The sequence below is a fragment of the Argentina silus genome (assembly GCF_951799395.1).
Source record: "Argentina silus genome assembly, chromosome: X".
Taxonomy (NCBI): Eukaryota; Metazoa; Chordata; class Actinopteri; order Argentiniformes; family Argentinidae; genus Argentina; species Argentina silus.
In genome coordinates this window covers 22,220,315-22,248,275 of record NC_139653.1, presented here as the reverse complement: position 1 = coordinate 22,248,275, position 27,961 = coordinate 22,220,315, and the positions used below count along the sequence as shown (strand labels likewise).

At 40.7% G+C, this 27,961-nt stretch overlaps 1 protein-coding gene across 1 annotated transcript; it reads right to left on the bottom strand.

Annotated features, from left to right (window-relative positions):
• Window positions 1–131: 131 nt before the first annotated feature.
• LOC310822898 (vasodilator-stimulated phosphoprotein-like) lies at window positions 132–27,551 on the bottom strand. Its single transcript, XM_083695468.1, has 14 exons — window positions 27,112–27,551; window positions 9,282–9,453; window positions 7,943–8,123; window positions 7,511–7,577; window positions 5,356–5,453; window positions 4,930–5,144; window positions 4,598–4,722; window positions 4,412–4,463; window positions 4,248–4,275; window positions 4,010–4,052; window positions 3,742–3,798; window positions 3,121–3,190; window positions 2,968–3,025; window positions 132–1,888 (listed from the first exon to the last, which is right to left on the bottom strand). The coding sequence occupies exons 1-14, from the start codon at window positions 27,114–27,116 to the stop codon at window positions 1,851–1,853; spliced, it is 1,209 nt and encodes a 402-aa protein (XP_083551594.1). The 5' UTR covers window positions 27,117–27,551; the 3' UTR covers window positions 132–1,850.
• Between the last annotated feature and the right edge of the window lie 410 nt (window positions 27,552–27,961).

The following is a 27,961-nucleotide window of genomic DNA, read 5'->3' as shown; positions in this document are numbered from 1 at the left end:
CTATCTAATGAAGCAATGTTTTTGTAGTCCCTTTTAAAGATATTCAGATCTTAGTTGACTTAAATGTAATGTAAATAAATGGTGCATGTTTTTTATTTTTTTTCTGATGTGAAAATAAACAACAAATTCCCTGCAGATGAGTCATTTTTAATATAAAAATTAAAATAGTATAACTGCATTCTCTTGGTTCACCCTTGATTTTAATAAAGTATTTCATTTTCTAATGCATCAGTCTACACATCATAATACCATACCATTGAATGCCTATAGGTAGATGGTATGGTATTATAAAAAAAAGTAGGCCTATAATGAGAAGTTGGAAGGTATTGTGATTCAATTGAAAGACAAATAAAAAGGAAGACTCAAGACGCAGATGCATTACAAGAAGCAGCTGTATTCGACTATAAAAGGCATCTCTAATCCAGTGTCTACGCTGTTTTCTTTATATTTCAGTGTAAAAAGCCTATACTCTATTAGAAAAAAAAGAAACAAAAAAGATAACAATAAACCCAAAATAACATCTATTAAAAAGAAAACAATCATAAAAAAAAATCCCCATTCACCAGTCATTCTCAATTAAAATAGAAACAGCATTTAATTTTTGCTAACAATTTCCCAACAAATATATATAATTTTTTTCCTGATATATATTTATATATCTATTCTCAAGGCAGTTGTTCACGGTCAATTAATTGACCTAGTCATGGCCATTTTTTCATATGTCAAGAAAACAGACCTAAAATAGAAGAAAAAATGATGAGACGTACAGTTTGGAACCACTGCACTGGCCAACTATTAGTGTCTCATTCTGAGCGGGAGGAAAAGAAGAGAGTGTGTGAATTGCACACAAGACACACTTCCTCTGGGCCAAGAGAACTGTGGTTCCTCTGTGGTGTTGAACCACGGCCCTCTTCTCTCTCAGCACGCTAGTCGTCTGGCACATTCCTTTGTCAACGTCTCCTCCTCTGATTCCTCCTCCTCTGATTCCTCCTCCTCTGATTCCTCCTCTAACTCTCTGCATTGACGTCTGTGTTATATCTCTTTTTTGGCCAATGACATTGGAGCTGTGTAACCCTTGCTATGAGGCAGTGGGGCAGAATAGGTTCTTGCTACTTTATCCCAGACCTGTGGGGGGCAGTGTGTTCTATGGGTGAAAGCTATCCACCCTGGAGTCCCTGATCCATCAGATTGTGTCCTCTCATCTTCAAATGTTCTGAACCAAGACACTGTTTTTGCTTTTAAGGGTTGTCTAAACAAATTTCTATGAAGGCAGTATTTGAGGTTGAAGCTAGCTGTGCCAGGCAGGATAGGAGAGATGATTATTACAAAGCCACACATGCCAGCACTAATATTACAGTAACTTGTATGAATGACATGATCTTCCCTGAATACTGAAGTCCCTAGAAAAAGAATTGGTATGTCTGACAAAGGGAAGGAGTAAATGCAGGATTTCCATAGGGTAGACACATGGGGGGAGAGATACATCTGTACATGACAAGGAGTAACAGTTCAGCAGCCATGAGTATGTGCTCTGCAGTAGTTCTCATGAAATAAAGAAGGAATTGGACAGAAGAGGGGATGAGAGTGTGAGACAGAGAAAAGGTGGTATCATCACAAGTAGGGTCCTGGGTTTGGATGTGAATAGGTTCCCTGGATTAACAAGTAGGTGTGTGTGACTATGTATGCATGTGTATATGAGACAGCATGTGTGTGTGAGAGAAAAAGAAATCCCTGGGCTACTCAGGATGAGGTGATGGCAGATAGTCCCACACCATGTCATCAATGGTTCACACAGGGCCATAACCTCCTCCATCCCATCCCTCCTTTCTCCCAACAATCATCTAGCAGAACTATGTGGAGCTCCTCTTTTGCAGCTCCTGGATAAAAGCTGTGGAGAGCGAGAGAAGAAACAAACAATACATCCGTTGTCCAATTTCAGCTTAAAGCGGAATTTTACTCAAAATGTATTTTAAGTTTATTCTCATCAGCCCACCATTGAAATGGTCCCAAAATATAATTACTTTGTGCATAAAAACCTCAGATATCCAAGTTATCAAGATTCTTTAAACCAAAAAGTTCTCATAACTCTGTGAGTATTTAGGAGTCATCAAGAGGTGTCCTAACTCATTATGAGTAGGCTATGAGTTGCTGATAGATGGCTGCACATAACAGATATAGAGATGTTTTACAAATTATATTTTGTAATCTCCATCTCCGGTAGATCTTTTGTATTCTCTGAACAAAATAGTCCTTACGCTTCGTGGTAGGCCTACTATTTTATTGTGATACTATGATTAGGCCTATACCAAAATAAACCATTAACAATTATTTACCCTCAAGTTGAACAAAAGGTGGTAGGCTATCAATCATGCATTATTATGTTCAGTTACTTGTGTTTTTATTTTAATTTAGAGAGTGTTTGGAGAAAACCCGATATAGGATATATGTCCTAAAATCTAGAAGAAATTCAATAATTTACATTTACATTTTTTACATTTAGCAGACGCTTTCATCCAAAGCGACTTATAATAAGTACTTTTGTCTAAAGTAAGTGAATCATCTATACATCAGTCATCATAAGCAAAAATCATAAAAGTTGTTCTACTTCTTCCTGAGAGTATGTGTAAGGAGCTTGATAACACACTCCAACTGCCTACAGTACTAGAGAACTACAGTTGTTTTAGTCATAACTGCGTTTTTAGCACGATTCCTATGAGTAATTCCGAGACTGATAACATGGGCCCAGATTTACTTCCTGAAATAGCACTGAAACAATTATATTTGGGGACCATTTCAATGATGGGCAAAAAAATATGTTTTCAAAATTCCACATCAATCTTGGTGTGTCTGGGTTGTGACTTTAGTTCAATAATAATTGGATCAGTGAAATGACATTAAGCTGTCTTTTCATTTGAAACATAATTGTGTTAAAAACATATAGATATATATAACTCTGCATGGTCTCACCTCCAATGATCTCCTCCTTGACTTTTTGTAATTCCTTCCGCACCTCCTCCAGAATATCCTGCAGAAAGGACACATTGCAACCAAAAAGTTATATCATTTTAATTCTTATATTGATTTGGACTAGATGTGGTGTCGTAAGAAAAGAAGACGTACCTGCTTAATTCTCTCCATATCGGTCTCTTCTCCAGCTCCTGCATCATTACTACCACCCCCATGCTTCATCCTGAACGAGTTGGGAGGGGGGGGGAGATATACAGAGAGAGAGAGATAGAGAGAGAGAGAGAGACGTTAAAATAACTGCATGCTGAAATCTTGCAGCCAGGAGCGGCCTTTTCCAAGTCCATCACCATGACAACCCCTGCTGACAATCAAACTCATCACCATAGCGCCTTAGGGAGCATCAAACAAACACACACGCACACCCAGACAACCCTATCCTTGTTTTAATTAGATTGACACCACCAAATGCCCAGAAATGTCACAGAAATAAACACAAATCAATTTTGCATAAATACAATTGATCAACACAAAAACGCTTATTACCAGAATGGATTCATGTAGCTTTACAATCACACAGGAATGCCCAAAGCTCAAATATGATCCCTGATGAACTCTGCCATAATATTCATGCTATTCTTCGTTCCACTAGATGGTGCTATCAACAGTGAAGTGCAATGCCCCAGCACACCTCTCAGAAGCTGTCACAGTTGACCAAATGATAGAGGAAGAGAGCAACAGCCCTGTCTTTTTATTGGGGAGATAGGGGCATTGTACCTGGAACCCTGGGGCAAGGAAGTGGTGGAGTCCATGCTCTTGGGGATGGAGTTATTCCTGTTTGTGAGACACACACACTCTGCTCTTAGAACAGAAATCAACCAAATCTCTCACACCCTTTTTTACTTGGGGACTGAAACACACAATTGCACAAACACAAGTTGCTCTTGAGAACTGATAGGCAACTGTTCTTCATATGCACGTACACACACACACACACACACACACACACACACACACACACACAGGTGGGAAGCTGAACTCTTACCTGGGCATAGTGGCTGACTTTTCCCAAGGTTTCCTAAGTGTGTCTAAGAAGCAGAGGAAGGCACATTTGAAAAATAAGAACAGTGTAAAAGACAATAATAGCAATAACAATAAAAGCTGATGACACATGTCTCACTCACACACACACACACACACACACACACACACACACACACACACACACACACACACACACACACACACACACACACACACACACACACACACACCCTCCTCACCACTTTGGCCTTGAGATTCTGAATCATCCTGTAGAAAGAAAAGAAGCAGAGTTAGACTCAAATTTGTTACAATGAATTCACCTTAAAAGCTCCCTATTTGTTTTCCGATCCTCCAGGACTACCTGGCACACATGAAACTGACTAATAATAAACCAAATACTTACATTATCTTCCGTCTTAGTTGCTGGCTTCTCAACCTTATCAGTTGCTTTTCTCCTGAAGAGAATGATATAATGATATAATAAATGTTTTATTGTTTAGAACAACTAGAGCTATAGGGACCAACATTCAGGGCTTAAGGCAATATTCATGCATTGAGAGAGGCGTGGTCCCACTTAAGTGCCACCCACCTTCGTGCCAGGATGGCACTCATCTCTCCCATCAAGCCGCCTCCTCCTCCACCACCACCACCAATGGAAGCACTGCTACGGCTGGCATCAGCCTTGGCAGCTGGGGCTGCAGCACCACTGTCATCCTGCAGAGGTCAGTAGATAAACATCAGAAAAAGGAGTTACTAACACAAAACAATCTGAGCACCTCTTCAGCAAGGCAGTAAATGGGCTAATACAGGCTCAACATACTAAATAATTGGCATTTAAGTCTACACAACTAACAAATATAATATGCTAATGTGAATGTAGACTTCTAGAGGATATATGGCTCCTCCTCCTTATTCTCTCACCTTGGCCACTTTGCGGAGCTTGGCCCCAGCCAAAGCTGCTGCCAGGCCTCCGCCTACCCCACCACCACCATCTCCTCCAGAGGAGGGCAGTGGTGGGGCAGGGGGTGGGCCTGAGGGAGGGGGTCCCGGAGGAGGAGGGGGGCCGGGAGGTGGAGGAGGGCCTGGGGGTGCTGGGGGACCTCCAGGGGCCATTGGAGGGGCCGGGGGAATGGGAACTAAACAAGAAAGGCATAGACACTGTGACAGACTACTCCTCCTTGTCTTTTCACAGTACATTTCATGGTGTCATTTTGCAAAAACTGCAATTGAGCGTGAATTAGAATGTGAATGTGATTTTGCCAATAATGTATTGTAATTAATGTATTTGCAGTTATTGTGAGCTATTATTGCCAGTGTAGTTCAGTTAACCAAGGCAGTCCCTCTGACCTGCTACAGTTTGTCTTTCCCGCTCCTGTCTCTCCCTCTCCTGATGCTCTCTCTCCTGGCGCTCTCTCTCCTGCTGTTCCAGCTTCTGCTGCTCTAGTCTGGAGATACAACCCAGTCGAATTAAAAACACTGACATAAACAAACACTGATACATACAATCAAACAGACACATGAATGCATGCTCATAAACAAAGTTACTGGATCAAGATTAGTATACATAACATTCAATGTTTTATTCATTGAAGGTATGAATGAGAAGACAGCACTTCATACGTGAAAAAAAGGCAGCATGGCAGAGGAAGCCTTAGCCCACTAAGGACAAGACTCCTTCTCTGAACTGAGCTATAAGGACTACTTTGTTCATCTAAGTAACAACCACATTGCCCAAACAATTCTAGATGGTACTGTTTATTTGTGACAGATGGCATTTGAACAGTGTTAAAATCAGGACCACATTTAGTGATTCTGCTGACTAGGCGGCTATACCTGGTGTATAGGTGGGCATTTCACAGCTTCTGATTAGCCAAGCACTGGAATTAAATTCCACATCTGGCCAAAACAGCCTAATCCGGGTCACCGCAGTCCCTCTTCCCTCCCGTCAACACATCTGTCACCCACAGGAGCTGTTCCACACACACACAGCCCAGTAAGATTTAAAGCCCTGTTGGTTGACTTGGGGTATTAGTGAAATTGTACTTCCCCTTCCTCTTTCTGTGTCCATGGATTTATTCTGTGGGATATTCAGTGGCTGGAGGAGATATATATATATATATATATATATATATATATATATATATATATATATATGGTGGTCTAATGGTGTAGGGAATGTTTTCTTGGCACACTTAGGGCCTGTTAATACCAATCAATCATCACTTGAATGCCACAGCCTATTTGAGTATTGTTGCTGACCATGTGCATCCCTTCATGGCCTCAATATACCAATCTTCTAATGGCTACTTCCAGCATAATAATGCACCATGTCACAAAGCAAAAGTAATCTCAAACTCGTTTCATGAACATGACAATGAGTTCAGTGTTCTTCAGTGGCCTTCCCAGTCACCATATCTGAATCCAATAGAACACCTTTGGGATGTGGTAGAATGGGAGATTCACATCTTGAAAGTGCACCTGCAAAATCTGCAGGAATTGCGTGATGCAATCATGTCATCATGGACCAGAATCTGTTTCCAACATCTTGTGGAATCAATGCCACGAAGAATTGAGGCTGTTTTGAGAGCAAAGGGAGGCCCTACCCAGTATTAGTATAGTGTTCCTAATAAAGTGTTCAGTGAGTATATGGCATGAAGGATGGACAAAATATTCAAAACTACATGATATAAATGGTGTTCATGCTATTCTAGCTTAATTTCTATATCAAACATTTGAAACCATAGTTTTCTGTCCAACTGGATAAACCCCATGTCGATGACCATGAGTGCCGCCATTTGACATACAACCTTGCCAACCTATGCTAAAGCCTACTCAGTTGTGTCACATTTTGCCCATTAGGGTAAATGAGATTAGGGTTAAAGCCAGGCATATTCGGGGCAAATGTTGGGTCCAGAGTCACTAAGGAGGGGTTGGTGGGAAAGGAGGGATTTACTTGTCAGAGGCATTGACCCTCTTCAGCTTTTTAACCTCTGACCTTAAGAGACAGGCTGAGGGCTAAGCAGTGTGACGCTAATCCTGTCAAATCCTCTGAGCGTGCAAATGTGGTTATGCAGAACTGTGCCAATAGGACTCTGTTTATAAGGAACCATCGTTTTGAGTTGATAATTGAGTGTTCATCCCAAATTACAATGCAAAGGGGAAGTAACCCTAACCCTTTCATTCAATTGGCAGTTTGAACCATCTATTGGATGCATTAAATAGGCATACCTGCTATTCCCACCCCAAGCCATTGACTGGCACTAAAACATATTGATTAACTTGACCTCAGAGTGGAATCTTATATACAGGTAAATGAGAACAATCAAGATAGTGCTGGTTTCCCTGACACAGATTAAGCCTACTCTTAAACTAAAAGGCATATTTGATGGAGACTCTCTTTTGAAAGTGTGATTTAGTCCAGGAGTGTGATGTAGCCTGTCAGGGAAACCACCCCCAAATCTGTACTCTCCCATCCCCACCCCGGGTTTCCCACTCTTGGTACCTTCGCTGCTGTTCCAGCTCCTCAGGGGATGGCCCATTTGACACTGGACGGGGGAGGGTAGCATACCCTGGAAAAAGAGGGGAAGTAACCTTGCTTAGCATGACTCTGCGAGAGTACTCATGTTCCCACACCTGAACCTCTTAGTCATTCTGTTTTTACTGTTTGAACCTCCATGGAGGTAATACTTTTATTATCCTCCATTGTTTTTATCTTGTTGTTTTTTAATCATCTCCCTCTGTTTTTATTTATTCTTCTTGTAAAGTCATTGTATTTGTGTATGTTTGTGTATAAAATGTGTTAAATAAAGTGATTGATTAATTGATTGATTGTTCATGACATGCTGTTGGAATGTCTATTAAGGCAGCATGTACTTTGACAGCCATGTACATTTAATCCTGTCTCCTGACACACATACACCCATTCTAACAGTACCTGCATCTGCCAAGGAGTTGAGCACCTCTAGAGCATGCGTCATGCTAGTGGCGAACAGGGTGGCGTCCTCCTTACTGCCGAAATTAAGCCCCCAAACCTGCCTTGCGTCCCGCCACTGGTGGAAGTTGGGTGTGGCTTGGTTATACTTCAAACCCTTCACGATTGGACAGTTAATCACCACCTGTTACACAGTTAAACGCTACCAGTTAATCACCAAGACAAGAAATGTGCATATCAAAGATACCAAGTAGATACTGCGTAATATTGAAATTAACAGAATCTTTCAGACAGGTTTGTAGTCAGGCTGCATAATCAATAAAGGTAGAACATTCCTTAAGCACACAGACGTATTTATTCAAACCAGCAGGTGGTGCTCATCCTGTGAGTCAGTGGAAGAGTGCTCTGGGTTTGAGCGGCCTGAATGTGCTGACGCGTCATTTCTCTGTTTGTTTTACAACCCAAAAATTCCACAGAGCAGAGGAGCGAGCAAGCCTCCCGCGCCAAAAAGAGAGGCTGGCGAGTTTAACTGAGGCACCGCAATGGTATTCCTAACCTTCAGGCCTGTCAAAACAGAGACAGACAGGGACAGGGGACAGATATCGAGGGTACATACAGAGATAGAAGGCCTGAGTGACTGGATCAGAGAGAAAGAGAGAGCTATAGAGAGAGGGGGGAGGCTTCTTTAATTGTCACAGGAATGGTTGAGCTCGCCAACTCTCTCAGGAAATATCCACTTTAAGGCATGTCTCTTGGGAACACTTGTGTGACTGAGTGTTTAAAGACAGAGAGGGAGGGAGAGAAAGGGGGAAGAGATGAACGAAGATGGGGTAGTGAGAGAAGTGAAATAGTGTCTTGTTCTATTGTTAAAAGCTGTCACACAAGTAGTGTTAGACAGTACTGAGAAGGCATAAGTATTGATAGGTCACATGTGCCAAGCTGTATTACCCTGCTGGCCCAGATAGGGGCCTATGGAGCATACGTCTCTCACACATCACAGAAAACCTGGGTTAGGGCATCTGTGCAAGTGTCACCGTGGAGGCTAATGGGCATTAGCCTACAGTTGGTAGTAGGGTGGGAGAGGTTATACTGTTCCGCTGTCAGTCTTGGTGGTGCTAGAGGTGCACAGTTGTGACCCAGTTTCTGTTGATGACGTAACATTTCCTACACATGAATAAACACATACTCACATACAATAGCTGAGCATGCATGCATGTACGCATAGGTATATGGTATAAACAAATGCTTAAAACACAAATACTTACACATGCTGTACAGAAAGAGAAAGACATATGCGCATGCACTCTCACACACACACACACACACACACACACACACACACCTGCTGATCTGTCTGCATCTTGCGGCCCACCACTCTAAAGGCGTTGGTGGAGGGGTTGTGGTAGATCTGGACCCTGCTGAAGGCCTGGGGTCCTGTGCCTGCCGGGAGCCACTTCTTATTGCCGTCATCATAGATCATCACTGTGGCCCGAGCCTGGCAGATACTCGACTCACTGACAGAGAGGGACAGAGTAATACAGTGTTACTGTACTCTTCATCATTAACATTTGTTACATTAACATTTTCTTTGTGTTGTTGTCTAATCATGTTCTTATATGTGTGTGTGTGAGAGAGAGAGAGAGAGTGAGATATAGAGAGATAGAGAGACAGAAGAAGGAGAAGAAAGAAGGGTGGTGATGGGGTAAGGAGAGGAAACAAATAAAGATAGCAAGCAATGGAGGAGAGAGCGGTGAAACAAGGACAAGTATGACCGGCAGAGCAGTAGGGAGGAGAAGAGGAAAAAGAAGGGCAGGGAGGAAAAGGGGTCAGGGAGGTTAGGGGGGAGTGAGGAGAGAAGCAGAAACATAATCACAAAAATGAGTCACATCACACACTGCCATACACAAGACATGCCTGAGAGTGGAGCCAGTCCATGCAGGCTGACAACCTTCAGTTAAAACTCAGCCAATGTGACACAGTGGTTCTCAATGGGCCCAGAGTACTGACGCAGGGCAGCTCAATAATAAACGCATAATGAAGGAAAGCAACAGGTACTGAGTGGTGTCTCTTCAGCACAATCAACAGACTGAAGTGTATAGTTAGTCTAAGCTTAGGTTCTCTCTTGGCATGAGAATGGATTGATGACGCATTTACCAGATATTAATGTGAATAAGAGTGCAAGTGTAAATAAGAACGAATGAGAGGAGACAGACAGACAGACAGACAGAGAGAGAGAGAGAGAGAGAGAAAATAGGAATGTTGTCATTTGTTCATTTCATGAGGACAGGAGAGATTGGTCTAATCTTAAACAAGACGAGTGGTGAACAACAATGGAGGCTGACAAAGACAGGATACTGTGTCGTTTCAGCACAGTGGAGAGGCTCTGGAACCTTCCACCTGCACTACATCAACATCTCCTCCTACCTATACACAGAGAGACAGAGACACACACACACACACACACCAGAGTCATGAGGGCCACTGTGAAATGGCTTGACTAAAGATTTGCAAGGCCAACAGAGAAACAAATCAGATCCTGTAGAACAAACAAAAAGTGACTGGACTGGAAAAGCAGCCCAAATTCTTACGGAAATAGGACTGCTTTGTGGCACCTTTACCCCTGATCTTACAGAGAAACAACATACACATTCGGAGAGACACATGTTCTGTAAATACCAACAATAATATATAGAACTGTGGTGTTGTGCCGTGTGTATGGTGGTACTGACAGGCGTGTTGGCAGGATGACACAGACACAGATGCTGAGTGCCACCCTGCTGCTCTTACTCATCAACAAACACTATCCCAGTCAGACATACAAGAAAAGCCCCTGAAGGTCAGACAAGGCACAGGTTAGAAAGAGCAAAGATGAAAGAGAGGTGAGGCAAGAAAGAGAGCGCAAAAGAGAAATATGTAGCAGACTGTCAGTCTAATTTCTCTCTTTTTCCTCTTCCATCCTCTCCCATCTCTTCTCCTACTCCTCCTCTCTCTTCATCTGTCCAGCCTGATAGAATCTCCCACTTCCTGTGACACAGCACTGTATAACCACAGCCAACTTCCTACTCTACTACTTACGCACTGCCTAATAAGGGCTAGCTGAGCCTGACCAGTAGGCGCACAACCACTCATGCTCATATTCTCCCACTCATACATAAACACCCACCCACCCACCACACACACACACTATTAACCCTATTTAAGTGTGCTGACCCAAATGTTTGTTAGCTAAGGAGTGGAGAAATTAGAGCTGGGTCGCCTTGAGAAGGGATGAAAGGCATTGCTGTACTGGTCCAACAATAATGCTAATATTTAAAAGCTTCAAATTGTTTTCTGAACTTTTCTCCCATGGGTTTCTAGTGAACAGGAGCCTGGTGTGGAGCAGTGTGGAGTTGCTGGTAACTGGGAAAGGACAGAGAATGGGACTGGGAAATAAATGCATTTTTAATGGACAGAAAGCTTGGGATCAGGAGGAAGACAGAGTGAAGAGTGAATTATTTATATACTTACAGATACTGAGACTCCCATGTAAAAGCAGGCCACACATATCCTACACTAGGAACCCTATACAATCGGATTGGTAGTTTCTCAGTCAGTGAGGGGTTAACAGGAAACTGCAGTGCATGGCTGGAGCACACGCTCCAAGACATGTCTGTATAAGGCTTTACTCTGAGCTTTTCCAAATTCACTGACATGTACAGTCAGGCCCAATGGTTATCTCCCTCCCTCTGTTTACCTGGCCCTCCCACCATACTCTGTCACCACACAACTTATTTTCTTTCTCCCCCTTTTCCTGTGTCTTCATCACCCACTGTCTCTCGTAATCCCCCAATCCTCCTCTTCATCCATGTGCTTATACTTATACCAGTATAGTCTAACTTCCCTTTTGGTCTCAGGAAGACCACCTCCAAACATGGTTTTCAACTATATGTTGGCCTTTCCCTCCACCTCATCCTTCTACCACTCTGTTTCTCAGATAGGAAAGTCTGACAGTCTATCCTGTGTTGAACGGGTGCTTATGTCCAGTCACTATGGGTTACTCATGCCAGACATAATGTCCAGTGCAATACAACTGATCAATTCAGTCTTTATTTGTATCTAAATACAGTCTGACAAAACAACACTTGACTTAAATGTGTTTTATCAACAAATAATTTTTAGTGATTATTCTCAGTCTTATTTTCTCATTTTCAACATGTATAATGGAGAGGAATAAGACGCATCATAGCTGATTCAACTCTTTGGTGATGGCCTCATAACTTCATGTCTGATTTGAAAACTATAAAATGAAGTTCATCATCCATAGCTTCTCTTTCCTACTTAGCTCACTCCAAAGTTCTATAAAAATCTCAACTTTAAAACTGTAGAGCTAAAACAATACAACGTCAACCAATACTGTAACCAACACCTACTCCCTCTTCCAGCCTTGATAAAAATAGAGGCCCCATTTCTACGACGTGGATGATGATGCAGATAGAGATATCACACAATCTTAAAGGCAGAGCAAAAATAACCTGGCCCAATGTCTCCAGGCAGGCAGGCAGGCAGGCAGGCAGGCAGGCAGGCAGACACACACACACACACACACACACACACACACACACACGGGGCGTTTCTAATTTGAAGGTAAAGTTGTGAATTAACACTGACAACAATAAAACAATTTCATACTTTATTCACCTAATAGCATTTGCTAATCTATAGCCACAATATTGGACCAAATGACATTCATTTGATCTATGATTCATTACAGCTAAATAATGTAATGTATTTAATAAATAGTTTAGTTCCAAAATGACAAACAATTTTACACATGCCATTTGCATTGAAATGTTATTCTACTAGCAACTAAATTAGAATATTTTTTGACAATGACAAGAACATGTATTCAGCATATTACATAATATTCTATTACATTCTATGCTATTCTACTTCGCTGGCCAACCAGCAGGCCTGGGGTCGTCACTAGTCACAAAGTCAGATTCCAAAGCCACAGTCAAAATTGTGGAGCATTGAACCCATGAATTTGTGGTTTTGGAACTCTTTTTTTGAATTTGTGGTTTTGGAACTTTTCAAATATGCAGAGCAATTTAATTTAATTGTATTTTGAGATACATAGCCTACTATATCTCTTATCTATTTTGACAGCTGGTTAATCCTAGTTTGTTAGCTAGCTAGCTTATTCGCTAATCTGTTGTTTTTTGTCTTTGAAAAGGTCTGGGTGCCTGTCACTAAGGTGTTTGGCCAGGTTGGAGTTGTTACCTCCCTTGCACTGCATAGCTTTGTAACATTGTTTGCACAAAGGCTTCATAATGTCAGTGGACTTGCGACCTCATCATCAGCACGGTAGGCAAAGTACTCCCATAACTGGCTTCTGGAGCCCACTTTATCTACAAAGTGCGGGTGTGATAAGTATGATATAGGTACGATATCATTTGAAGAAGAAGAAGCCATGCTATTGGGGGGTGTTCTTGTGTCTCTCTCTTATCACTTGAAGTGTTTTGCTACTCGCACTGTGGCGGTCAGCTAACTCACCATTGCATGCGCAAGCACAAGTAGCCTGCTTGGACTAGCTTACTACTACCCTCTACAGAAGATTCAGACAAATTATGAGACAGATTTGTTCCTCTCAATCAGAATAGACATGAGAGACACATTTGAACGAATAACGAAAGTTAAAAAAAATCTAGTTTTTCGAAAAAGTACCTAAGTTTCGGTATACCGTGCAACACTACCATCTCGTGGACATACTCTGGTACTATCGCACTGTATAATGGGACATTAGACACACAACTTCATTGACGACTATCTTTGGATAGGGCAACCTCAAGATTACCAGAATACCAAAAATACATGACATAGTATTAAGAAACAAAACTCCAAGCCGCAGCACCATATTACTCATCAGCCACAGAGAACTGATATTCCACACTGGCCAATTGCATCTTCTAAAGGAGGGGCTTGGAGGATTCATGAGTGACTGTTTCGAATTTCTCATGTCTTAAACATTATCAGGTAGGACATTGGTCCAAATTGGATTTGGGATGGAAATTCTACTGAAAATTATGACTCCCACAAAACGAAAATGGCTAATTTGCGGACAATCAATTATCAATAATCTGAAAAAACATTTCAGATGGTGGGTGTCAAAGTCCTCTATTGTCCGTTGATTTGACATGGAGTGACCCAGTAGTACAAACCACTGCATCAACATCCTCATCTCATGCTCCAAATGGAGACTTAATTATTCTTCAGTACAGTGTGAAAAGCAAAGCCGGCAAATCACATGAATACAGTGCCCTGCATAAGTAATGGGACAGTTAAGCATTTTTTCTTCTTTTAGCTCTATATTCCAAATGCTTGGATTTGAAATCAAACAATTACTATGAAGTGAAAGTGGAGATTCTCAGCTTTTATTTAAGGGGTTTTCTGTACAGTATATGTTGCGAAAACATTACAACACTTTTTAGACACAGTCCCCCTATTTTAGGCCACCAAAGGTGATGGGACAGATTTATCTTAATGTCCAAATTAACTACTTTTGTTTAGTATTTGGTCAACTATCAAATCAATATATGCAATAAAAGTCTGCGACCCATTGACCCTACCCGACGCTGGGTATCTTCTCTGGTGATGCTCTGCCAGGCCTGTACTGTAGTTGTTTTTTGTTTTGAGGACGTTTTGCCTTAAGTCTCCTCTTCAGCAAATTAATGAATGTTCAACAGGATTTAAATCTGGAGATTGACAGTCAACAACTTTCCACTTTTTGGCCCTGAAAAACTCCCTAGTTGCTATGGCAGCATGTTTTGGGTCATTGTTCTGCTGTATGATGAAGCGCAGTCCAATGTGTTTGGTGGCATTTGCTTGTACTTGGGCTGACAATATGTTTCTGTACACTTGCTGTCAGTAGTTACATCATCAATGAAGACAAGTGAGCCATTTCAGTGGAAGCCATACATGTCCAAACCATAGCACTCCCTCCACCATATTTCACAAATGAGGTGGTATGTTGTGGATATTGGGCAGTTCCTTTTTTTCTCTACACTTTACTCTTGCCATCACTCTGGTACATGAATATTTGTCTCATCTGTCCACAAGACCTTTTTCCAGAACTCTGCAGGTTCTTTTAGGAACTTTATTAGCAAACTGTAACCTGGCCCTCCTGTTTTTGTGGCTAACTAGTGGTTTGCAGTGTAGCCTCTGTAGTTCTGCTGGTGAAGTCTTCTGTGGATGGTAGTCTAACACATTCACACCTAGATCTGAGTAATTGTTTGGAGTGTAGAGCCAAAGGAAGAAAAAATGCTTCACTGTCCATCACATTAAATCCATTACTTACACAGGGCACTATATGTAGCACCAATAACTTGACTTTGAGAATGATGATATACAGTCATGAGAAAAAGTTAGGACACCCCCCAAAATATTAAGTTATTCTCTTAAAAATATGGACATATCAATATGTTATCTTCTTTCTAACAATGTCTATAGATAAAGGGGATGTAATTGAACAAAAAACTATGAAAATGTAACTTTGTAATCATTTATTTAACGAAAAATTAACAATAATGCCAATTCCTACTGAGGAAAAAGTTAGGACACCCTATGCCCAAATAGCTAGTATTGCCCCCCTTGGCTGAAATAACCTCAATTAGACGTTTCTTATAACTGTCTACAGGTCTCTGACATCAATTGGGAGAAAGTTTTTCCCACTCCTCCTTGCAGAATTCTTTCAGCTGTGTGATGTTCGAGGGGTGTCTTGCATGCACAGCCAGTTTCAAATCAATCCACAGCATCTCAATAAGATTAAGATCCGGGCTTTGACTTGACCATTCCAGAACTCTCAATTTATTTTTCTTGAGCCATTCCTTGGTAGATTTACTGGAATGTTTTGGGTCATTGTCATGTTGCATGGTCCACATCTGCTTCAGCTTCAACTTTCGAACAGATGGTCTCACATTTTCCTCAAGCACCCTCTGATACAATACAAAATTCATAGTGGATTCTATGATGGTGAGCTGACCAGTCCCTGCTGCAGAAAAGCAGCCCCAAACCATGACATTTCCACCCGCATGCTTCACAGTTGGTATGAGGTTCTTGTTCTCAAATGCTGTCTTGGTTTTGTGCCAAACATGTCTACTCTTACTGTGCCCAAATAGTTCAACTTTGGATTCATCTGTCCAAAGCACATTGTTCCAGAAGTTCTGGTCTTTCTCTAGGTGTTCTCTGGCAAACTTTAGTCTTGCCCTGATGTTTTTTTTTGACAGCAGGGGTTTCCTCCTTGCACACCTCCCATGTAATGCAAACTTGTTCAGTCTCTTTCTTATGGTGGATGCATGTACTTTGACATCAATTGTGGCAAGAGATACCTGTAGGTCTCGTGATGACATTCTGGGATTGTTGGAGACTTCTTTAAGCATCTTTCGGTCAGCTCTTAGGCTGAACTTCCTTGGGCGGCCTGACCTGGCCATGTTGGTGGTGGTTTTAAATGTTCTCCACTTGTAAATTATTTTCCGGACAGTGGAATGGCCAATTTCGAATAGTTTGGAGATCTTTTTATATCCCTTCCCAGACTCATATGCATCTACAATTTTTCTTCTGAAGGCCTCAGAGAGCTCTTTTGATCTCGCCATGGTGATGCAACTCACTTCAACAATCAAGAGCAAACCAAACTAAATATCTGAGGCTTAAATAGGACAGGCTCCTCTAAAATCCTCTGTAACGATGTTCTAATCATTTGCACCTGATGTGGTGCTCTTTATTATAATTTTAGGCATTTTAAGTGGAACTAAATGTGGGGGTGTCCTAACTTTTTCCTCACAAGAAGATTGCATTTCTATTAATTACATTTTACCAATCATTTTTTAAATAATTTGTTTCAGTTGTATTTGTTTAGTTATATTACCTAAATTTTTCAATATTGTTCAAATGAATATCAAATGTCCATATGTTTGAATATGTTGAAGAAGACAAAGGTTTTCATAGGGTGTCCTAATTTTTTCTCATGACTGTACATGTTGCACACTTCTACAAAAAAGACAGCAAGGGATTTGTCTTCATCATTAAAGAGCGCACATATGGTGTGGTGTCCCTGAGATGGATTCTTAGGATTCTTTCCATACCTGTTGCAGACAACAAAGAACGTTGTCATTTCAAATAGGTGAGTGTATGTGTGTGTCTGCACATGACATAGGCCTACTTGTATTAAGTATTTTCAAATTCAGTTTTTTGTTGGTACAAGTGTAGGCTCTTTTTGTATAATGAAAAAAAAGACATTGAGAACAACAAATGTGAATTGATTTGAATGATACTAAATGAAGAGTTTCAAATACACATTTACATTTATAATCTTTTGTGAGTTTGTATCATACATTATTCCCTTAACAAGTGTCTTTTGTATATTTTTAACTTTGTTTCCATATTTTAGCTACATAATAATGTACAGAATGACATTCAAATTCATAAATCATGCAGTTCTGTGGTGGACCCATTTAGTCATTATGTTGCTGTCATTCTGTTACCGAATGTAAATCCACTTCACTTACTGTAGCTCAACAACCAAAGTAGATATTTTCTAACTCAAGGTATCGATAGCTAACACCCCACTCTTTGAACTGCAGACCCAAGTGTTAATCTGTCAAACAGAAAACAGATGTGTACACTATCATGCTGATGCTATCTCTGTCACAATCCACAATGGTCAAAATGAACAGTATAGCCCAGACCCTTTATGTACAGGTATCTTCATGAAACACTGCCCTATATGGACAAGCAGACTGCTGAGGCCCCAGATTGAGAACTGAGGACCATGGGCTCTGTGCTAATCCTTGGGCTCTCTTCTGTTGGTAACTTTCTTCCTTTCATTCTCTCCCTCTCTATTTTTCTTACTTGTGCTTGCCCCTCCTCACACAGGTCCTAGCATGCTGCTAACACACACATGCTGCAGGCTATTGCTTTCAGTCTCTCCCTGTCAGGCACACAACACCAGGCATGCAGACTATTTTGCCATTATTTTGCAATCTCTGTGTGTAAAACTTGTCCAACTCTCTCACTCAATGGTGTCTAACTTTTTTGTTCTCAGTCAGATCTAAAACACTCAGCATTCTTTGTGTTCTGACTCATTGGGGCCTGTGTTCCTTTGGCATTATCTATCCAACATCTCTTCCTTGGGCGTCTGGGCAAAGCCTCTCTCCTTGGAGTCTGACCACTTGAAGAGGCTGAGGAGCAAAATCAGCATTCCAGACCTTGCAGCACTAAGGGGGGCCATGACTGGCACGCTCTATGCCCTTATTTGGAACCATTAAATCAACTCTCTCCTCGCAGTGTTTAATTCCTTTTACAGGTTGAAGCATATCTTGCCTAACGGAGGCTGAGGCATAGCCCCTTGGAAATATACCTCCACCCCCAGTAGACAATAAAGGTGGGAGAAGAGGAGACAAAACTCCCCACTCTGCTGTTCTGACATGTACAGTAGGCTAGCTGTCCACATATTCAGATTATATGTCATGAGTGTATGAAACTGAACCCAAAGGGGACAGGAAAGAGAGACTTGGGGGGATTATTGAAACAATCTCCACATCAGTGATAACTGAATAAAATAAATATATGGACTTAATGGCTTAATGTGTTCTGAATAAAGATTGACAAGAATGCAAAACTACAGATAGTCCTTCCTATCATCGTGCTACCTAGCAACAGTTTTGAGCTCACATTAAACAGTTAACCAAGATTTCTGGTCACTGTAAGGTATTTATGCATGACTGTCATTTAACTTGAGAATGAAGCAATGGAATAAGGATCAGTGCAAATCTTCCTTTTCATGAAGGTGCTACTCACAATATTTGCCTAGTTTGGCCATGCAATGGAGGTGAGTTCACTAACCATTATAGAAGAGAGAGATTTGATGAGGTAATAGCATAGTTTCTGTAAACAAGATTACAGTCTCATCCCTAATCACTCACAAAGCTTTCACCCATGCAGGAAAGGTTTTCAATGCTCAGTCTGGACAGAAATCATCCTTATTTAACCCACAGTGGTGTCTCTCACTCCTCCATTTGAATCTACTTCAGAAACTTCTATGGTGCCTCTGTCACCAACACTCAAGTATCAGCCTTTATCCATAATCGTCTCAACATCATCGAATGGCTGGAGGGAAAGTTAGGAGACATGAAATAGATGTACATTTTGTGATGGCTGACAATATAAAACAGTTTTATACGGACATCCATTATGCTCCATTATGGAGTGGCACTCTCCTGAACCTACTGTGTGGCCATTAATGACAGCCATTGCTGACCATGCATTAAATCATTACAGCATTGCTGACCACAATGAGCTTTGGTTTCGCTATGTCCCACTCAGACTGTCTCTCAGACATTTCCACTCATGCTTGGCTCCCAGTAGACAGACCAGAATGGGCATATGCACATCCTATGCTTCGCTCTGCCTCCATCATCTATTGCAACGCAATGACAGTGCATTTTGTACAAGATGTATCCCCCTTGATGTGAAGCGCTTATGGGGAACCTGCCAAGCAAGGCCTAGAATTGTCTGGGGAGCCTGCAGAAGAGTATAAAGTATGAGGTCCAGAGACACAACAGTGTCTCCAAGAAAACATGGAATTAGACCAATTTAAATGTATTTGCAGTGCAGCTACTTCTAAATATTTGCCTGCAATATTGAACTGAAAGGACAAACAGGGAGGGAAAAGGAGAGAGGGATATAGATATATAGAAGGATAGCATGGTGGAGAACAGGAATGGGGTAGGGAGAGTACCATGCTTTAAGAGGATGCTGAGGTTGCTTTCATCAGTGACTTAAGAGCTTGGCCCTACTGCTTCCTGTTTACCATGCACAACCTTTTCCACCCACCTAGACTGTAGTAGGCCATGTGCCAGCTTCAACTCTGAACATAGAGGGAGGACAGCTTGACCTAGACAAGGGATCCTCAATCATGGAGAGCCAAAGTACTTCAGGCCCTTGTCCTAGCTCAGCAATGACACACCTAATTCAGCTAATCAAGGTTTTGAAGATTAGTTGATTAGTTCAATCAGGTGTGATAGCACTAGGTGGGGACAAAAACATGTAGTACTTTGGCTCTCCAGGACCAGGATCCACTGAGGATCACTGACCTACAGTAGATGCTAAATAAGAGAAGAAAAAAACGCAGTAACTGAATGTTTCACTACTGAGACAAATGTTTTGTATGTTGAGCAACTCCTGAAACAATGTGTCTAATCCTGAGGCAAGCCCACATAAAGGCCTATTTATTTGTGTGAGAGGAGCTAGGACCAATGGTCGTAATGGGTGAGGGGGGAGTGGGGATCAGGTGTTGGACATAAAAACTCTTTCACAAGGTGAGATGCTTATAAAGGGAAAGCTTGTGAGAGCAGACATACGCGTGGTTACAGAGACTCATTCTCTTCACAGTCACTTCTGGTGTTGTACAAAACAGGGACTGAAAGCAAATATTTTCTAATGTACATAGTGTTTAAAACTGTTTATAACCATAACTATAATCCGATCAATCTAAGTCTCTGCCACAAAAGACAGATTTAAGACAGGGAGGTAAACACATCCAAATTTTCTCTGATTAACTAAGAGAAGATACAAAATACTTTGGGGGACATGAAAGTCAACATGAATTAAACAAGTAGTGATAATAATTACACAATGCCATGCATGTATTTGTGAGTTAAGATTACAACAGTAATTACATGACTATCATCCCACACTGAGAGACAACAAAGTTAGGCAAACACCTAATCATCAACCATTAGCCTGGGCCTTAAGCCTGAGGTAATGAGGTCAAAAGGTCACAGGGAGGGGCAGAGATGATGACGAGTGAAAGATCCTTGCTGTGGGTCAATAAAAAAACACTGTAAGCACAGCTCGTCTGAGAGTCTGGACTCTACAGACTGTTTTAATGTATACTTGCAGACAGGCACAGAGATGTGAGAGACATATAAAAGACTGAAGGTGAGTCTGTGTTCCTGCTTTTAAGTGGATCAAAATACCACCTGAGCTCACAGTAGAGAGTGAAAGAAGAAAATGTAAGAACTGCTGACAGCACTCTTTTCTTGCCCCAAATACACAATCACTTTAGCGTTGCTACTAACTAGACAAAGCACATGGAAGAACTTGTTCGATTGACAGCCACATTACACCTGTGTCTCCTCTCAAGCCTGGCAACCGTGCCATAAGCTAGGGGTAGTCATTTAGTCCCAGACAGTGTGAGAGAGTCACCGCAGGCGTTGGTTTGATAACAACAATAAATCATGGTGTTGTCATTTTTGCAGACGGATGTCTTTCCTGTATCACAGTGAATACAATCAAGGAGAAAAATTGGGTGGAAAAGCTCAACTGATTATGGGTACTGGGAGAATGTATGTACAGACATGGTGGTCAGATTTTTTTTTTCTTTTAATCTTTGTGTAATATATGATAACAAATTGGTTGGATGTATTGACTGTGAGGTTGTTATTTCCCACAGATGTGGGTCAGCTTGCCACACTGATTAAGACCTATTCGGGAAACAACGTTTGACCAATTGACTGCACTTCTGTGTCAACATGCACATACCAGAATGTTGGAGGACAATGAACTTGAATATGTCACAACATTCCTTTCGTCACCTATTATGCAAGTAAGGTAAATTACGTGACCTCTTTAGGCAGGCTGGCCATTCATTCAGTAGGCTGTGTGTGCTGGCTTTCATAAATTCAAAGCATTGATGCATGATGTTGCCCTTATTCTTTTTAATGTGTTGTGTTTTACTATTTTCTACTTATATTTTTGCTTTTATTTGCATATCTGTTTGGTCTGAACATTTGTAAAGCACTTTGTAACGCTGTTTTAAAAAGGTGCTATATAAATAAAGTTTATTATTATTATCCAGATGAGAAATGTATGAGATTACTAAACCTGATGCCATATCACACTGATATTGATCTACTATAGGGTAGAGACAGCTGTCATACAAACTAACAACAACCAGCATAAATGCTTCAAGAGACCAGTTCAATGCAGGAAGACATAATTATGGGTAGCAGATAGCCCGAGAGGACCTCACAACTGTACGTATGTGGGGTCCGAGGCTCCGCCACAAAAAGTGGAGGCAATTCGTTTTATAGGTATGCAGCGCACATCATCAATCCCAATTGCTAAACGAATTGCCTCCACCCTTTGAAATTGGAGGTACACGAGTACAGGATTTTTGGGAACTGAGCTGTAAGGAGGGATATATATATAAACTGCTCACCATCATGGACAATGAAGGTCATCCACTGTACAACACCATCATGGACAATGAAGGTCATCCACTGTACAACACCATCATGGACAATGAAGGTCATCCACTGTACAACACCATCATGGACAATGAAGGTCATCCACTGTACAACACCATCATGGACAATGAAGGTCATCCACTGTACAACACCATCATGGACAATGAAGGTCATCCACTGTACAACACCATCATGGACAATGAAGGTCATCCACTGTACAACACCATCATCCAGCAGAAGAGCTTGATCAGCTGGAGACTACGAGCACTGACATGCAAAACTGACAGACTGAGTAAATCATTTGTCCCCAGAGCCATACAACTATACAATGTGTCAATCAAAGGCAAAGAGATGGACTTCTCTGCATAACCTCCACCCTCTGCATCACATCACTGTCCTGTACCTTACTGTTTCACCTAATTAATTACAATGTTTACTGGCTATGCTAGGCCTTATACACAGCCCCTACCTCCCTCCACCAGCCTGGACTAAATGCACATTAAAAAAAATAGTCCATATTTATTTAGCCCATATTTAGTATTTAGTTTTTAGTATTTAATGCTGGTCTCCTGACCTATAATTGCACTGTCTTGCCTTACCTTTTTGCACCTCACCAAATCATACTTGAACTATCTTGTACCACAGGGTCAGTCCCTGCCCTGTCACCCTTATCATACAGCCTCAGCACATCAATGTGGACTTGTTTGTTACTTAGTATTTAGTATATTTTTCTCAGTATCTTTATTCTTATCTGTCTATAGCGTTCATATAGACTTCCTGTTTACAATCCTGCGTATGTTGTATGTGTATGTTATGTGTGATGTCTCTATGTCTTTAAGCTACTTGGAACCTGAATTTCCCCTAGGGATAAATAAAGTTTCTATCTATCTATCTATCTATCTATCTATATTGTCTGGTAGGAATTAGTTTTCAATGGTGCATTAAAGATTTGTATATGTTGCGATCGGAAAATTCTGGGTATTCTGGGTAGTATAGAAATAGAGGATTTTAGGTTGTGAACATTGGGCCCATGTCATAATCGCAAGGGGCCATTGTGTTTGATTCAAATACAAATAACATTCCAGAAAAGGACTAACCATAGCGGAAGCTTCAAAGCATGTAATTAGTGGGCTTGTCCAACTATTGTTTTTGCTCATACTTATTAGTGTGCTTGCGAAACGCTACAGTTATTAATCATTAATTAGTGTGCTTACTTATTTTCTTATTATTACTATATTTTCTTCTCACTGTTATAGCGTTTATGCTAAACATACCATTTCAACTTCATTCAACCAATAACGTGCTGAGAGGTCTAGTGTTGCTTGTATTGACGTCTATGGTGACCAAAAGATGCAATTTTTGAAACGCTGCTCTTTGTACAGCTTTTAAGCGACACACTCCAAACCAACTTTATAATGTGCTGAAAATTCCAAATTGTAAACCGTGTAAAAGCACGCCCTTTCGGCCGATGCTGTCTAAATCCGACATTCAAGAACTCTTCGTGGTTAACAAGTTTCTTATGTCTCTGTCTTTTACAAATAGACAAACTAACATATTTTAAGATGAGCACACCAATTCAACAGTGCAATGCGCAGTGCAATGCCCCCCCCCCCATCTCTCATTTTCTTTTTCTTCAACAACTTAAGTATAGAAATGATATTGCCTTAGTTAGCTATAACTTAAGGTTACTTAGTAGTTACTCATAGTAGATTGAAGACTCACTCCACTGAACTACCCTCAGGCTCTTTTCAATCCTTAGATCCCCACTGCTCTTACATTGTTGAACCTAGGAACACCAAACCAAATTCATAATATTCACATAACTCTTAATTAATAAAACTGAAGAAATAATTTTGATACTGTTCATATTGTACAACTCAACATGGGATTCATTGGTTAGCTTATCTTACTTGAAGATATCCTAGATAAAATTATGCAGCTAAACTTCCTCCACTACCAATAATAAGAATACTTTCAGCCAGCTAAGCAAGCACACAAACTTACTACTGAAACTTCCTTTTCTAGTTATTATTATTCCAATTCTTCTGCATGCTACTCCTCCTACAACGTTTAAGCGATTCACAACAATCCAATATTCCAACATTAAAAGGTGCAATGTTTTTAAAACTCATTATACTTTTTAATCTATTCAAACTTGAAAGTGCAACTTTTATCATGGAGGTCTATGGAAACCAAAAGATGGACATTTGGTACCTCTGCTACTCTTAAACCTTTCAGCTATTCACACCAATCCAACTGTAAAACGTGTCAAAAAGTCCAAAAATGTATCAACCCTCATAAAATCTCTCTGACACTGATTAAACCTTTTAAACTACTAAGCTTTATGTAACTATAAAAACTCTGGTTATCCGGTTAAAATGGTAGAATGTTGATTTAGGCCAACATTCTGTGAGCTTCTTTGTTACTGCAACTGCCATGGAACTTTCAGGACTCTTCAGGAAGTCCAACTATTGTTCTTGCTCATACTTATTATTATTAATTTTCTTCCCATTTTTAAACTGCCATTCCCACTAAAAAAAATTATTCACACCATTTGTCAATCCCATTATACTACTCAGTTTTTTGCAACTCAAAAACTATTAGCTTTTAACACGGTGGAATGTTGATTTAGGCCAACATTCTGAGACCCCCATTGTTACTGCAACTGCTATGGAACTCTTGAACAAAAACAACAGGAGACCTGCAGAACACATTCTTAGAATGATTACACAACAATGCACAATGAACTTGACTACCAGTTCTACCCCACTGAAACCACTCTCAACCACTAACCAACAAACTTTCTATCCACTCCATGAACAACCCCAGACTTATCCCATCCATCCATCTATCTATCATACCATCTACCTAACCTTATAACTGTGTATCTTTCCAATCTTTTATCTATCTACCCTTTCAACTACCTAGCCATCATCTTTTCTTCCTTTCACCAGTCACTACTGCTCCACTCAGCATAACCCATATTAACCTCTTAATAGTTTTTTTGCTGCCAAAATTGTAGGTTATTATCTTTTAATATAATAAAGAAAAAGACACTGAAAATCACAAATGTCATTGTAGTTGAAGTCTCAAATGCAATTTTTTTGTGAGTTTTTATCAATTTTCCTTTTTAATGTTATATATAAGTTGATAAAATATCACAGTATTACCTCAATGGTGTCTATTTCTACCTTTGTTTCCTATTTTAGTGGCATCATCATGTACATAATGACATTCAAAGGAGACCCATTTAGTCATTCTGTTACCGGATGTAAATCCACTTCACTTACTGTAGCTCAACAACCAAAACAGATATTTTCAAATTCAAGGTGTCATATGATAGCTAACACCCCACTCTTTCTACAGACATATTCAAATCTTAATTTGGAGCATATATTTAACAGAGGTTTGAGGAAACATGGTTACATAAAAACCCCAGGGAGATCTTAGGGTAATTCCATTAATAAACTTTGAAGCTGCACAGCTCTTAAAGTAAATATGTTTTTTCTTAATTTTCAGTTAGAATTGTTATAAGTAACCCTTGTGCATATAGTTGTATAGTTTGTCAAACTTTGTTATCAAGCTGTTTTGTTTGGCAAAGGTTTGAAAGTGAAAAATCGAGTCCCAGGGGTCATTCTGTTAGTGTGGAATTGTCCTCTATCTACAATCTATCTATCTATCTATCTATCTATCTATCTATCTATCTATCTATCTATCGATCATGAGTACTTTTTTCCATTTGTCATGAGGTGCCTCAATGCATGCATGCATGTATTTTAACCTTCTCTCATTTACCTGACCTTTTCTCAACTACTGCATCTATCTTTCTATAGATCAATTCATCCATCCAACCAAACTTCTTTAACTTTAACCGGTACCATAATAAGACATAATAGTCTCACTTTCTTTCAACTACCCAGCAAATCTATCTATCGTCCAAATATTTTTAAACGTTTTCTACTACCAAAATAAGACTTTGCAAGCCCATAAAGTTTCTTCTGGAACTTCCTTTTCTAGTTGAGTTGCGACAGGATATGGAATGTGTGGACTGGAGAGTTCCATGCACGGCGGTTTGTTTCCGGGTAAGCCCACAGCACATACAGCTCTGGCACATCCCAATACAAGGAAATAGTAGGGATCACAACTGTGGTTACGTGGTTCTGTCAGGCAGCCAACGCGAACAGCTGCATTACAGTGCTCAATAAACAACATAGCACAAATATGAGCAGTAGGCCTACACATTGATCAATCACACCATCTCTGAGCGCAGCCCCACATTCCGGCAAAGTTTCAATAGGCCAGGATTTTGATTCCACTAATAGACTATAAATCACAGTGTGAAAGGCCTACAACCTACTATTCTGAACCGCTTTTCCATAACAAAATCATTCGCATTCACGCAAATATGTCTTAATTATTTCGTCATAACAAAATAACCAGTATGATTTATTTTTAGAATATTTGCAATGATTAATACACCAATTATTTATTTTGTTATGGATTAGCCTACAGCTACAGTGGACAATGGACAGTCACATAAGTTTGTAACTGACATTAAATCAGTAAACCTGCGCTGGGGGGAACTTCTCACTGAGCCGCTTTCCAATATTCCACTACTGGCTACAAAACGTGATACTTTGTATCAGGTGCGCTGCATTGTAAATTCAGTCTGACGGGCGCTTTAATGACTTGTCCCGCGAGTCAAAACTGAGCTACAGTAACTGCTCGAGATTCATCATGTTACAATAAAATAAATCATGTGATAAACTCATAACAAAAAACCTGCACCTCCATGCTGTATCGTGGACTACAAGCGCATAGGCTGTTGTAGGCTGGTCCCATAACAAAATGAACACAATGAACAGACCGATCAGATTTGACCCGCTTTACCTCATTGTTAGGCGAGAGTGGAGATCCTCTCCGGTGCAGTTTTTTTCCGGCTTCAGATCTAAGCCCGGGTTTAAAAAGCGAAAAAGCTAATAAAAAACGACAATATCGGCGAGATACACATGTATCTGCCCGCAAAGGGGTATGAGCCACAAGGGATAAGGAGAAGCACACCTCGACGATTTCCTGGTTTCGGAGAGAGGAGGGGTGGGGGTGAAAGAGTGGATGTAGTTGAGCGGGCTTGTCAACTCCAATCAGTATCGTAGACTCATCTCTCCTTTATAAACAGGTACCCCGAGCGAATGGGCACAATAAACACGGTCAAACTACACCCGCTTTTTCATTTGAGTCGAGTCAACGCCGTGAACTTTCGACAGACTTTCCTCCCGGTAGCTGGTCTGTGTACTTTCATTGGTGTTTAGCCCAACCCGCCAGCCTCAACTCCAAGCTTTCATTCCAGGCTCACCCCTCCCCTCCGTGGATTAACGAAAACACAACCTCGCGCCTCTCTAGTGGTTGAACGGCATAAATCCAATCCGGGTGTTCAAACCAACCAGGGATGGCCAAAAAGATGTAAAGTGGGAACTACAGTATGTGACTATATCACAACAAATTCAGCCCTATAGCCTACTCAGCTTGGCCTTGGTAAACAAGTGTAGGCCTAAACCCTATGAACAGGGCCCAGTATTTCAACACTTTTAATCTTGATCAGAATGATCCAGATTATTTTTTGCTATCCAGAATCAAATCGAGCTGTCTGATTTCGCCTATACTACATCTGACCCTGGATAGCAAAAATAATCCAGATCATTCTGATCTAGATTAAACATTTTTGAAATACCGGGCCCAGCAT